The sequence below is a fragment of the Oncorhynchus clarkii genome, chromosome 2 (assembly GCF_045791955.1).
Source record: "Oncorhynchus clarkii lewisi isolate Uvic-CL-2024 chromosome 2, UVic_Ocla_1.0, whole genome shotgun sequence".
Classification (NCBI taxonomy): Eukaryota; Metazoa; Chordata; class Actinopteri; order Salmoniformes; family Salmonidae; genus Oncorhynchus; species Oncorhynchus clarkii.
The window spans coordinates 29240291-29255025 of record NC_092148.1 but is presented as its reverse complement, the minus strand read 5'-3'; the positions used below and the strand labels follow the sequence as shown (position 1 = coordinate 29255025).

Genomic DNA, 14735 nt, shown 5'->3' with positions numbered 1-14735 from the left:
TTTCCTCTGAAACCATTTCTTATATGTTTTCACTTGCATGCCCTAGCGAACACAACATCCACCTCTTGCCCAGATGACACCATTCTGTATACTTCTGGCCCTTCTTTGGACACTGTGTTAACAACCCTCCAGACGAGCTTCAATGCCATACAACTCTCCTTCCGTGGCCTCCAACTGCTCTTAAATACAAGTAAAACTAAATGCATGCTCTTCAACTGATCGCTGCCCGCACCTGCCCGCCCGTCCAGCATCACTACTCGGGATGGTTTTGACTTAGAATATGTGGACAACTACAAATACCTAGGTGTCTGGTTAGACTCTAAACTCTCCTTCCAGACTCACATTAAGCATCGCCAATCCAAAAATGAAATCTAGAATCGGCTTCCTATTTTGCAACAAAGCATCCTTCACTCATGCTGCCAAACATGCCCTCGTAAAACTGACCATCCTACTGATCCTCGACTTCGGCGATGTCATTTACAAAATAGCCTCCAATACCCTACTCAATAAATTGGATGCAGTAGATCACAGTGCCATCTGTTTTGTCACCAAAACCCCATATACTATCCACCACTGCGACCTGTACGCTCTCGTTGGCTGGCCCTCGCTTCATACTCGCCGCCAAACCCACTGGTCCAGGTCATCTACAAGAACCTGCTAGGTAAAGCCCCCCTTATCTCAGCTCGCTGGTCACCATAGCAGCACCCACCTGTAGCACGCGCTCCAGCAGGTATATCTCACTGGTCACCCCCAAAACCAATTCTTCCTTTGGCTGCCTCTCCTTCCAGTTCTCTGCTGCCAATGACTGGAACTAATTGCAAAAATCACTGAAGCTGGAAACACTTATCTCCCTCACTAGCTTTAAGCACCAGCTGTCAGAGCAGCTCACAGATCACTGCACCTGTACATAGCCCATCTATAATTTAGCCCAAACAACTACCTCTTCCCCTACTGTATTTATTTATTTTGCTCCTTTGCACCCCATTCTTTTTATTTCTACTTTGCACATTCTTCCACTGCAAATCTACCATTCCAGTGTTTTACTTGCTATAATGTATTTACTTCGCCACCATGGCCTTTTTTTTGTTGCCTTTACCTCCCTTATCTCACCTCATTTGCTCACATCATATTAGACTTATTTTTCTACTGTATTATCGACTCTGTTTGTTTTACTCCATGTGTAACTCTGTTGTTGTATGTATCGAATTGCTTTTCTTTATCTTGGCCAGGTCGCAGTTGTAAATGAAAACTTGTTCTCAACTTGCCTACCTGGTTAAATAAAAAACAACCCAATGATTAGGAATAACATAATCCTATACCACTGCGCTTCTGTTTCTGCTGCACTTCACTTCCATTGACTGAATGCATTACTTACTGCTCTCTTTCTCCCTCTAGTGTCTGCCACGGCCTTCTACAAAGCCCAGCCGGTGATCGAGTTCATGTGCGAAGTCCTGGACATCCGCAACATAGACGAGCAGCCCAAGACCCTGACCGACTCGCAGAGGGTCCGCTTCACCAAGGAGATCAAAGGTGGGCCGTTGAACAGTGAGTGAGTACCTTCCACACGCCATGCCGCCTGCCTCTCACCCCCCCCCCCCCCAGACGATCCCCTCACACCACTCCTCACTCATCTCGCCACTCCTTCCTTCCTCACTCACTCCTTCTCCCATTACTCATTCCTTCCCCACTCACTCCTTCTCCCATTACTCATTCCTTCCCCACTCACTCCTTCTCCCATCACTCATCCCTTCCTCACTCACTGCTTCTCCCATCACTCCTTCTCCCATCACTCATCCCTTCCTCACTCATTCCTTCTCCCACTCACTCACTCCTTCTCCCACTCACTCATTCCTTCTCCCACTCACTCACTCCTTCTCCCACTCACTCACTCCTTCTCCCACTCACTCACTCCTTCTCCCACTCACTCACTCCTTCTCCCACTCACTCACTCCTTCTCCCACTCACTCACTCCTTCTCCCACTCATTCTCCCATCACTCATTCCTTCCCCACTCATTCTCCCATCACTCATTCCTTCCCCACTCATTCTCTCATCCCTTCCCCACTCACTCATTCTCCCATCACTCATTCCTTCACCCGTCTCTTCCCCACTCATCCCTTCTCCCATCACTCATCCCTTCCCCACTCACTCCTTCTCCCATCACTCATCCCTTCCCCACTCACTCCTTCTCCCATCACTCATCCCTTCCCCACTCATCCCTTCCTCCATCACTCACTCCTTCTCCCATCACTCACTCCATCTCCCACTCACTCACTCCTTCTCCCACTCACTCACTCCTTCTCCCACTCACTCACTCCTTCTCCCACTCACTCACTCCTTCTCCCACTCACTCACTCCTTCTCCCACTCACTCACTCCTTCTCCCACTCACTCACTCCTCCCACTCACTCACTCCTTCTCCCACTCACTCACTCCTTCACCCGTCCCTTCCCCACTCACTCCTTCTCCCATCACCCATCCCTTCCCACTTACTTCTTCCTCAATCTCTCCACCCCTCACTTCACTCCTTATCTTCTCTTACGGACTCACTCACTTCTCCATTTCCTTTTCTCCACCTTCTTTTGACATTCATCCTAATGCATCCTTCTCTCCACCATGCCCCCTGTTATTTTCTACCCCAGGGCTCTCCCCAGAATGTTTTCATAGTGTAAAGCTCATCTTCAGTTAGTAGAAATCCTTATCACCTCTCTGTCGACTCTATCCTCAATTCTGTATTCCTGAATTTCTATAAAATGGCGTGATTGAAAGCAGTATTATACTTTTTCATAAAGAAATACATTTGAAAGTCCACATGATGGCGCTAAAGAGTAAAAAGTGAAAGACTGGTGGAGCAGCGCTTCTGTGCACACAGCCTATGGGGAGAACTCTGTCCTTCCCTTCTCCTCCACCCTCTCCCCATCTACGTCTGTCCCTGTGCCGTCACTACTGCTGGTTCTTATCTTTGTGTCTGTGCCCTGCTGTCGGTGGGCGTTACCAGGTCTGAAGGTGGAGGTGACTCACTGCGGTCAGATGAAGAGGAAGTACCGCGTCTGCAACGTCACGCGACGCCCCGCCAGCCACCAGACGTGAGTCGCGTCACATGGTTGATCCTACAGATGCTTCCCGGAGAAGGGATGTTTTGGGTGGATGATATGTCTGAGATAATTCCAATAAAAGTCATGACTAGAGGTTGACCGACTATGATTTTTCAACGCCGATACCTATTATTGGAGGACCAGAAAAAGACTATACCGATTAATCAGACTATTTTTATTTTTTATTTATTTATAATAATGACAATTAGAACAATAATGAATGAACACTTTTATGTTAACTTAATATAATACATCAATCAAATCAATTTAGCCTCAAATAATAAAGCATGTTCAATTTGGTTTAAATAATGCAAAAACAAAGTGTTGGAGAAGAAAGTAAAAGTGCAATATGTGCCATGTAAAAAAGGTAACGTTTAAGTTCCTTGCTCAGAACATGAGAACATATGAAAGCTGGTGGTTCCTTTTAGGTTGAGGTTATTATAGGAATTATATAGAAATTATAGGACTATTTCTCTCTATACTATTTGTATTTCATATACCTTTGACTATTGGATGTTCTTATAGGCACTTTAGTATTGCCAGTGTAACAGTATAGCTTCCGTCCCTCTCCTCGCCCCTACCTGGGCTCGAACCAGGAACGCATCAACAACAGCCACCCTCGAAGCATCGTTACCCATCGCTCCACAAAAGCTGCGGCCCTTGCAGAGCAAGGGGAACAACTACTCCAAGTCTCAGAGCAAGTGACATTTGAAAAACTATTAGCACGCACCCCGCTAACTTGCTAGCCATTTCACATCGGTTACACCAGCTTGAAGCATTGCGAAGAGCTGCTGGCAAACACACGAAAGTGCTGTTTGAATGAATGCTTACGAGCCTGTTGCTGCCTACCACCGCTCAGTCAGACTGCTCTGTCAAATATCAAATCCTAGACTTATTTTTAACATAATAAAACACAGAAATGCGAGCCTTGGGTCATTAATATGGTCAAATCTGGAAACTATCATTTCGAAAATAAAAAATTTATTCTTTCAGTGAAATATGGAACCGTTCCGTATTTTATCTAACGGGTGGCATCCCTAAGTCTAACTATTCCTGTTACATCGTACAACCTTCAATGTTATGTCATAATTACGTACAATTCTGGCAAAGTAGTAAGTAACGAGCCAGGCGGCCCAAACTGTTGCATATACCCTGACTCTGCGTGCAATGAACGCAAGAGAAGTGACACAATTTCCCTAGTTTAAAATTTCTGCTAACAGGAATTTATTTTAGTTAAATATGCAGGTTTAAAAATATATACTTCTGTGTATTGATTTTAAGAAAGGCATTGATGTTTAAGGTTAGGTACGTTCCTGCAGCGATTGTGCTTTTTTCGCAAATGCGCTTTTGTTAAATCACCCACCGTTTGGCGAAGTTGGCGGTCTTTGTTAGGAAGAAATAGTCTTCACAGTTCGCAACGAGCCAGGCGGCCCAAACTGCTGCATATACCCTGACTCTGTTGCACAGAACGCAAGAGAAGTGACACAATTTAATGTTAGCAGGCAATATTAACTAAATATGCAGGTTTAAAAATATATACTTGTGTATTGATTTTAAGAAAGGTGTTGATGTTTATGGTTAGGTACACTGCAACTACAGTGCTTTTTTTTTTTTTTTGCGAATGCGCTTGTTAAATCACCCGTTTGGCGAAGTAGGCTGTGATTCAATGATTAATTAACAGGCACTGCATCGGTTATATGCAACGCAGGACAAGCTAGATAAACTAGTAATATCATCAACCATGTGTAGTTAACTAGTGATAATGTTAATTGATAACAGTAATTGATTGTTTTTTTATAAGATACGTTTAATGCTAGCTAGCACCTTACCTTGGCTCCTTGCTGCGCTCGCATAACAGGTAGTCAGCCTGCCACGCAGTCTCCTCGTGGAGTGCAATGTAATCGGCCATGATCGGTGTCGGTGTCCCGATTACCGATTATGAAAACTTGAAATTGGCCCTAATTAATCGGCCATTCCGATTAATCGGTCGGCCTCTAGTCATGACCCATAAATCATCGGGGTCAGTTGGGATATTGGTCTTTGTGATTCTAGTAAAAGTAAAGATATGGTCCATGACAAGGATGGATGTTTTTTTTTATTATCCACTTTTTTTCTAGCATTTAGTGAAGACACCAGCGCTTTTCTAGAGGCACTTGCATGTGGTGACTATTATCAAGTCGCTGTGTTAGTCAGTTTTGACGTCTTTATTACACATTCCCTACCAGGTTTCCCCTGCAGCTTGAGAGCGGACAGACGGTAGAATGTACGGTGGCCCAGTACTTCAAGCAGAAGTACAATCTGCAGCTCAAGTATCCCCACCTGCCCTGCCTCCAGGTTGGTCAGGAGCAGAAGCACACCTACCTGCCCCTGGAGGTGAGAAATATGGGACCGCTGACTCTTCTAGAGTGAATACATTTAATCCAGTCCAGTTGCTTTATGTGTTTGAGATGGAAATTCCTGCTTATATAAAAAGCTCAATGGTTTTTGGTTTTGTTTTGCTGCAGGTGTGTAACATAGTAGCAGGGCAGCGCTGCATCAAGAAACTGACAGATAATCAGACGTCCACTATGATCAAAGCCACAGCTCGCTCTGCACCTGACAGACAGGAGGAGATCAGTCGGCTGGTGAGTGAGTGGCGCCGCCTGGTGTCTGGAGGCTGCAATGCGAAACTACCAGCTATGAGCATGAGAATTGGCATTAATGAATTTAACACAAGACCATCCAACACAGATTAACACACTACTACTAGACTTGAGGGAAAAGACAATACATAGTAAATTACTTCCTATTATTCTCTCCACAGATTAGATGCGAATTGACAGCACAGCAGTGTGGATGTGACATGCGAGAATGTATAACATATCTTATCTGTTGTCCCCGTCTATCCACAGATGAAAAATGCCAACTTTAACCTGGACCCGTACATCCAGGAGTTTGGGATCAAGGTGAAGGATGAGATGGCGGAGGTGACGGGAAGGGTGCTGCCTGCCCCCATCCTACAGTATGGAGGACGGGTAAGAGACATCGCACTTATAGTACAGCCACATTAAGCATCCTTTCAATTGTGTGTACTTGGTGCAGAAAAAATGTGTCCAGGAAAGTAAATGGAGGAGTAATTAATTTGCTACTCGCATTGGGCTATGTTTTCTTTAGCACAATTTACTGTCCAGATTGTGTGTGTGTAGTAGGCTATAGAGTGGTGAGGAGGACTTCACCATTCATTTTATGGTTTCAGGTTCACTCGAACATCGTTTTAAGCTTTGTTTTACTATTGTCAGTTACTGCTAATTTCGGGATTGTATATCGATTCGCTCTCAAATATTTGTCATCTGATGTAATCGTTTTAGTCTCTGAATTGCTTAATCAAACTTTTTGCTGCCAGCTTCTGATACCAGGGTATAAAAACTGCAATTTATGTCCTGAATTAATCGAGTGTGCATGTGCGCCCAGCTATATCCTGCTGGCTAGCTGAACTATGCTAGTTTGTCCTCATTGCCAAACTTCATAAATACTGCACCCTCAACTTCAAAACTCCTTTGCTGGTTATACAATCATGTAACTAAGAAATTAGCTGAAACGGATTGTTTTGTTGAATAAGCGTGAACCAGTCATGACATCTGTCATAATAATGCTACTTAAAACTGATCCAAGTTCAGTTTTGAGATCCACCATCATTGACGTAGGTTTAGCAGGACGTTTCTGACGGGTCTTGGAACTGTGACAAGGGGCGGCCTCTCCCCGCTTTGCTTGATGGGATATGTAGTGATTTTGCCAACACGGCCATGTACACAGTCCTGTACCCTTAACTTTTTTTTAAATTGACTACTTTTTTTTGTTGCTTAAATCAGACTCTTAGTTTTGAGTAATCCAGCAACATCACAAGTTAATTGACAGGAGACAACCCAAGAAAATAGCAACTCTCCAGAGCACCAACAGCTACAATGAATGACTAAATTACTTCCAGACACAAAGGGTCCACAGAGTTCCTCCTCACCACTCTATATCAAACCAGGCTTCTGGCTTCAGAAGTCAGTCCCCACTATGGTAGATGTGGATTTCACAGAGTGCAAACAGCCCTGACATTGATCTGGTTCTGAAGCTTTTGTCTCCCACCTGTTCCACCTCACAGAACCGGGCCATTGCCACGCCCAACCAGGGGGTGTGGGACATGAGGGGAAAGCAGTTCTACAACGGCATTGAGATCAAGGTGTGGGCCATTGCCTGCTTCGCCCCCCAGAAACAGTGTCGGGAGGAGGTGCTCAAGTAAGTGCCCTGCTTGGAGTGGGGGTAGTATGGGAAGTGGCGGCTTAAGTGGAAATCTTCAGGCATCGTATTAGAGATTCCTGTCAGAGTGCAACAGTATTTATCTAAAGATAAAATATGTACTGTTCTTGGCTTCGCTAGGTAGTTTTGTGTGAGCCCCGGGCTCAGCATACAGAACCACCATGTGAACCAGGTTTCTTTCCTAACAAAACATTTTCACCACTCTCCTCAGGAACTTCACAGACCAGCTGCGTAAGATCTCCAAGGATGCTGGGATGCCCATCCAGGGCCAGCCGTGTTTCTGTAAATACGCCCAGGGAGCCGACAGTGTGGAGCCCATGTTCAGGCACCTGAAGAACACCTACTCTGGACTGCAGCTCATCATTGTCATCCTGCCCGGAAAGACCCCCGTCTACGGTAAGATTCATGCTGAGTTTGCATTTGTTTATTCTTGCTCACAGATAAAACTAAAGAAATGCAGAATTTGCATTACTAATAATTGCAAAACACTCATTTAAAATACATAACACATAATACGTGACATAAATAGAATATTGAGCAATTGAAAAAAATTACAGGACATTTTTCATAATGGAAATGTAAATATTAAAATGTGACAAAAAAAAAAAAAAAGCTAGAGTTATTATACAGTCTGATAGCAGAGGGTAGAGTGGCGTTTCGCAGGCAGTTCGTACGGGCAGTTATACAGGACTATAATGCATTATCTTTACCTTGACATATTGCAGGAACCGAGACATCTATGATACACTGAGTGTACAAAACATAATGAACACCTGGTCTTTCCATGACATAGACTGACCAGGTGAATCCAGGTGAAAGCTATGATCCCATATTGATGTCACTTGTTAAATCCACTTAAATCAGTGTAGATGAAGGAGACAGGTTAAAGAAGGATGTTTAAGCCTTGAGACAATTGAGACATCGATTGTGTATGTGTGCCATTCAGTGTGAATGTATGGTAGTAGGTGCCAGGCACACCGGTTTGTGTCAAGAACTGCAACGCTGCTGGGTTTTCCACTCTCAGCACTTTATTTTTTATATATTTTTTTAATTAATTTGACCATTTAAAAAAAAAAAAAACAAGCTCACATAACTTGAAAAAGCCATACATGCACATGAGTAAAATAATCAAGGATAACAGACAAAGTCTGGGACTTATTTCCATTGTGGTCCTCTTGAGACAAGATCGAACACTGTTGAACACCGTATGACAGCGAGATAAAAAACCGAAGAAGAACATCGATCTCATCATTGCAGTTACTTTCCCGTGTGTGTCATGAATGGTCCACCCTCAAAGATATCCAGCCAACTCGATATTAGGAAGGTGTTCTTAATGTTTTGTACTCCGTTTACAATAGCTTCAGTTTAGCATTTATGGATCTGTACTTAATTTCTGTCTGTTAATGGTCCTGTGTAGCGGAGGTGAAGAGGGTGGGAGATACTCTCCTAGGAATGGCCACTCAGTGTGTCCAGGTGAAGAACGTGGTGAAGACATCCCCCCAGACCCTCTCCAACCTCTGCCTCAAGATCAATGTCAAGCTGGGGGGAATCAACAATATCCTGGTGCCCCACCAACGGTAAACTTTCACCAACTCTCTCCACTCGGTTGGGTTCGTTTACGGCACACAAAGTCCTTTCCTTTTTCAGTCCGTTTTGTTCTGTTTGGGACCTAATGGATACGACCTTGGTCTGAATGTGCTCTGGATGGAAACCCATTTATGTTTATGAGCACTCTTTAAAACCAGACAAACTCCTGTGAGTTTGACTGAATTTGTCCCTTCTCCCTTCCTGTCTCACAGGTCAGCAGTGTTCCAGGAGCCTGTCATCTTCCTGGGGGCTGATGTAACACACCCCCCTGCTGGAGATGGGAAGAAGCCCTCCATTACCGCTGTAAGGCTGCTTCTACAATACTACCACTACACCATGTTAACTCAAATTATTATGTATTAAGATACATTGTATTTTAAGAGGGAGGGATGAGGAAGCGAAGAAGAGGTGGAGAAGGGGAAGAGAGTGGCTCAGTGCTGACTCACTGACAGGGAGGAAATTACGTCACCCCGATCCTCGCTGTCCCAGAACCCGGGCCTGGCTGTGGTTGGCTGTGTAGTTGCCAAGCAATCATGGCTGTTGAGTCACACAGCCCTCTGCTTCTCTGTGTGTGTGTGTGAGCTTATAGAGGTGGTCAGGAAGGATGATCATTTTTCTCACAATAACAAGCCATAAGGCTACAAGGTTACTGTTATAGATGCTGACGACACCGCTTCCCACACTGCCTATCCTATGCCTCTAGAGGATGCTAGTACTCACATTGTATCATTAGCAAGAGGTGAATCATAGAACACTGAATTAAATATTGATGTTTTGGGTTGTCTATCTGGTCTTTGTTTTTCAGCTCATCTCTGTATTTCCAAAGCTTTTGCTTTTTAGGAGTGGTTTCTGAGTTTTGGGCCTGGATTCACAACGAGTCTCAGAGTAGTAGTGCTGATATAGGATCAGTTGCCTTTTGGCTATTCGTGAATAAGATTACGTGGACAGGAGGACCCGATGATAGAGCATCACATTTATACGCTTTCTGAATACAGGTCCTAGTCTCTGTCTGTATGGTTAGTCCCCTCATTTCTCTCTTATTCTCACCCCTCTCTCTGTTCTTTCTCTCCCTCGCTCTCTCCAGGTGGTGGGCAGTATGGACGCCCACCCCAGCAGGTACTGTGCCACAGTCCGGGTCCAGAGGCCCAGGCAGGAGATTATCGAAGACCTTTCTTACATGGTCCGAGAGCTGCTGATCCAGTTCTACAAGTCGACCCGCTTCAAGCCCACCAGGATCATCTTCTACAGGGACGGAGTGCCTGAGGGGCAACTGCCGCAGGTACTTACTGGTCTCTGTCATTAGGGGCAAAAATAGTTATCAATAGAGATGGGGATCCATTTTTCATTATTTATAAGTGACAGAGTTGGATTGGCCAGATCACTATATTTTTTCCCAGCACTTTGACCAATAGGCCTAGTAGTTTATAGCAGTTAAATAATGGTACATAGTTAATCTCTAAGTATGATTTGATATTATTTAGCATGTGACAATAATGCACAATACTGGGAAGAGTTACAGAAAGAGGTGAGCAATGCAACTGCCTCTAAAGATATCAGTTGGACAGATAACGAGTAAATATTTTATTTTTCTGCATAGATACTCCACTACGAGCTTCTGGCCATCAGGGATGCGTGCATCAAGCTGGAGAAGGACTACCAGCCTGGTATCACCTACATCGTGGTCCAGAAGCGCCACCACACACGCCTCTTCTGTGCCGACAAGTCTGAGAGGGTGAGTCAACAGTCAGCTATTCTAACCATAACTGTATCATGCTTTATAGGTTTCACTCTAGAACAGGGGTCTCAAACTATCGGCGCACGGGCCAAATGCGGCCTGTGAGCTTATTTGAGGTGGTCTGCGGTTGTAATGTTAGGATTAGCGTTTGGATTTAAATATTGTGGTCCTGTATTGTCTTTCCTTTTTCTGTAGATCGGGAAGAGTGGTAACATTCCTGCAGGGACCACAGTGGACACCAGCATCACTCACCCATTTGAGTTTGACTTTTACCTTTGCAGTCACGCGGGTATACAGGTGAGTGGGGAGGTGCTTCCTGCGGCTGTCCAGCTGTGTTTGTCTAACCTGAGCCATTCTAAACCTCCTGGCTCTGGAGTCACATGCAGCTCTTTAACGCTCCTTTGTGGCTCCATGGCGATTTTAATTTGTATACTTTTATTTATTTAACCATAGAAATCACGTTGAGATTTACATCTCCAACAAAACAACATGCATATATTTACACGATACATAACAATGAATGTAAGTTAAAACAGCGCGTATGAAAACTTTAAAAGAGCAGGTTTAAAAACATATAGTTAGGGCCCTGTGTTTTGCACAATCATGTGACGACATAAGATTATATTCTGTATTTTAATCCTTATTCAGAAATGAGAATTACACCAAAGATTAAACAATTGTCAGAGGATGGTGCTGGACCATCTGACATGGAAATTTTTAAATCCAGGCAAAACACAGGGCCCTAATACTAGTTATTCATGTTTTCAAGTAATCCCCCCCTCTTGAGTGTTGAAATGGTCTTTCCACTCTGCAGGGGACTAGTCGGCCCTCGCATTACTACGTCCTGTGGGACGACAATCGTTTCACCGCCGACGAGCTGCAAATCCTCACTTACCAGCTGTGCCACACCTACGTGCGCTGTACCCGCTCCGTCTCCATCCCCGCGCCAGCCTACTATGCCCGCCTTGTGGCCTTCCGTGCCCGCTACCATCTGGTGGACAAGGAGCATGACAGGTGAGCATAGTGGTCTAGTTAACATTTAGAGGGACGTTACACTTAAATCTGTTGTCAGATGTTGACTTCAAATGTAGTCTAATGTTAAGATGAATTCAAGTTCCATGCCATCGGTTTTGTAGATCCAGCTGTATGCCTCAACCTAAAATTAATGAAAAGGGTAAGCACCATAACATTTCCAGATCTTATTCGGTACTTATTGCGTCCTGTGTCTTTCTGTCCATACTGTAGTGGGGAGGGGAGCCATGTCTCTGGTCAGAGTAACGGTCGGGACCCCCAGGCTCTGGCCAAGGCGGTGCAGATTCACCACGACACGCTGAGGACCATGTACTTCGCCTGAGCACCACCCCACACCACCGCCACCACCACTGTCCTTAAGACTCACCATCCCTCGGTGAGGGGCCTGGGAGCCCACAGGAAGCCTTCCACCTTTCCTCCTCCCTCCATGGCTGTGACCACCCACACACTCCACATACCCTCTCATGACTGACCCACCACAGCCAAACCACCCCAGTACCAGAACTATACATCCCTCACCTGATCAACCCAGGCAGACTCTGCAGCGTCCTGCACTACGGTTATTATTATCATTATTGATATTATGTTTATTTTTTATTTACTTTCCCAGGACTGTGTTTTTATGTTGACTTAAAAACAAAAAGAGGGTATTATTGTATTGTATGCGACCTTCCACACTCCTATGTATGCAATACGGAGGGGAGGAAAACGGGCGCTGAGCTGCCCCGAGACTTTTGACTGCCACCACAATGCTGCCTCTTACCTATCCGCATGGCGGATGCCAGTGTTCTGTTCCAAGCCCCTGGTACAACAGGAGTCATGGGAACCCTGGGCGGGGGAAGGGTGACAAAAAGGTCACACTTATTATTGTTAACTTTTTATCATGAACTCCATTCTTATGTTGCCATTCTCTCTTTTTTTTATGGCCTTGATGCGCGCAATGGGATGTATGGTACATTAGCACTTAGAGATTAGCATGTAGTCAACGCCGCTCACCCTGCACCTATATGAAGTGTTTATGTCTGTGTGAGACTAGCCCTCTGCTCTTAATTGTGGAAATAGAAAGAGCAGGTGTAGCATGTTGTAGATACATTAGACTAAGTGCTTCTTCACTTCATCTGTGCAGGTTGGGAGTCTCCTCTTAGAATTAGCCAGTAGAGAGAGGTCAATGTAGAAGTTAGAGGGACCATTGCATTGAGTGTATTGAATATACTCACACCCCATGCACCTAAACCAGCATTATTATTATCCAGCCTAATGTGATGCTTACCAATGGAAAATGGGCACCTATGTAAACAGGAAGAAGATAATATTTTGTGTCAGAATGCATTTACTCTACGGAGGAATTACGAGGCACTTTCTTTACCTGATTGGTTTATGTTACTTCAGAATGGGGAGATTTGTCTTCCCTGAGGCTTCACACACAGGCCTACACACACCCCCACCTACCTACCTACATAATACACATTCTCACACCTACAACCTCTAAGCTTGCTGAACAAATAGAGTAACAGTAGCAATACAAGGTCTTCATCTTGTCTTTGTAGGTGTGAAAGCTGCAAAAAGACGTGGGCCAGAGAACACTGAATGAAGTGTTTCTCCCTCACTTTTAGCACTTGACCTTGGCTACATGATCATTCTACACATTCTAGGTACACATTCCAACCTATGTCAATGGAGACGACGTACACCAAAACACTACGTTGACATACACACACACACATACTGTACGCGCACACAGCGTCTCTATTTTTAATATTGTAAATAGCTTGTCCTACCTACAGACATCGACCACAGCATCGTCAACACAAGCACACTCATGCCTCCTCACCCTGTCACATTCTCCTACGGAGTGTGTACCGAGCCGCCTCCACGCATGCACTTGCCCCCTTAAAACTCCCACATGAATACTTGCCCCCTCCTTCCAACACCACCACCCATTTTTCCCCTATCCATACCCCGCTCAACCCTCTGCCTCAGCTCCCCTCCTCCCAGCCTAGTGTATGATTCCCCATTGGTGCGCTGTGTGCATGGACAACACAGATAGGGGTTTGCTACACAGGTTATTGGGGGTTACTTACTCAATATGCTCTGCCTTCACTTCTGATCACTTTCTGAATTTATGAAATGCATGAAACACATTTTTATTATGACTGGGTATTCTGAGCCACCTTAGTTTTCCTAGGAGCTTATTATGCTCACTTCTGCCTTTCAGTCATAGCCTCTTTTGTGTAAACGGTGAACTGAAAGGCTGCTTTTTGTTTTCTGTATTGTGTTGAGTAGTGTCAGAGTGGATCCTCAAGGTACTATGCGAAAAGTAGTCTGACGACTTTCACTTCTTGGCCTTCAAGCGCCTCCAAACATGTCTGATGGGTTGTAGAGCCCCTTTATGTTGGAAGGGAATGACGATAGAGATTTAATGATATGCCATTTTTGGGGGAATTCATGTTTATGAATTTACGCAATCAAAATGCTTTTGTACACCATTTTACTGACCCCACATGTCCCAGGTAATTTGTATATAACCTGTAATGAATTTGGGCTCACCAATGTAGCGGGGCCTTTGCAGTTGGGGTTAGTCCCCCCAAGCCCCTCTGTGTTCAAATTCAGCTTGGGTAAGCCCAGCGCTACTGATCCAGATGCAGTTCTTATCTTCACTCTGGGAAAAGCATCATGATGAGGACACAAGCGAATCCGCTCCACACTGACTAAGCAATATAAAAGCCACTGATCAAGAACAGTCTTTGTCATAGCACTTCCCAATAGGTTGAATGAAAGGAAATGGAAGCAACTTATTTAGGCTCTGTATGGTGTAATAGTATGGGGACTCTGTTGGGGAGGGCTATTTTTTTAAAGAAAATACATTTGTTTTTTATTACTCTTGTTGATTGTTGTTGTTGTACTGACAAACCTAATGGATTTATGGTCAGTCCTGAAAGACCCATGTGTATGCAGGTTTTTATTTGTTATTATGACAGATACCGACACTTCTGTAGCCTAGCCT

The 14735-nt window shown here is 44.5% G+C and overlaps 1 protein-coding gene across 2 annotated transcripts in view; it reads left to right on the top strand.

Annotated features, from left to right (window-relative positions):
- LOC139366299 (protein argonaute-1) overlaps nucleotides 1-14613 on the top strand; it is a 22794-nt gene extending 8181 nt beyond the window's left edge. The window contains exons 6-19 of one of the 2 annotated variants that reach the window (XM_071103639.1): nucleotides 1396-1530; nucleotides 2997-3084; nucleotides 5319-5466; nucleotides 5598-5717; nucleotides 5985-6107; nucleotides 7223-7356; nucleotides 7589-7773; nucleotides 8795-8954; nucleotides 9177-9267; nucleotides 10049-10243; nucleotides 10562-10696; nucleotides 10895-10996; nucleotides 11514-11713; nucleotides 11945-14613. In XM_071103639.1, coding sequence (XP_070959740.1) covers nucleotides 1396-1530; nucleotides 2997-3084; nucleotides 5319-5466; nucleotides 5598-5717; nucleotides 5985-6107; nucleotides 7223-7356; nucleotides 7589-7773; nucleotides 8795-8954; nucleotides 9177-9267; nucleotides 10049-10243; nucleotides 10562-10696; nucleotides 10895-10996; nucleotides 11514-11713; nucleotides 11945-12053 — 1925 coding nt within the window. In that variant the 3' untranslated portion in view covers nucleotides 12054-14613. Of the gene's footprint in view, nucleotides 1-1395; nucleotides 1546-2996; nucleotides 3085-5318; nucleotides 5467-5597; nucleotides 5718-5984; nucleotides 6108-7222; nucleotides 7357-7588; nucleotides 7774-8794; nucleotides 8955-9176; nucleotides 9268-10048; nucleotides 10244-10561; nucleotides 10697-10894; nucleotides 10997-11513; nucleotides 11714-11944 lie in introns of both variants that reach the window. The other variant, XM_071103631.1, reaches the window with a different exon arrangement.
- Nucleotides 14614-14735: the final 122 nt, after the last annotated feature.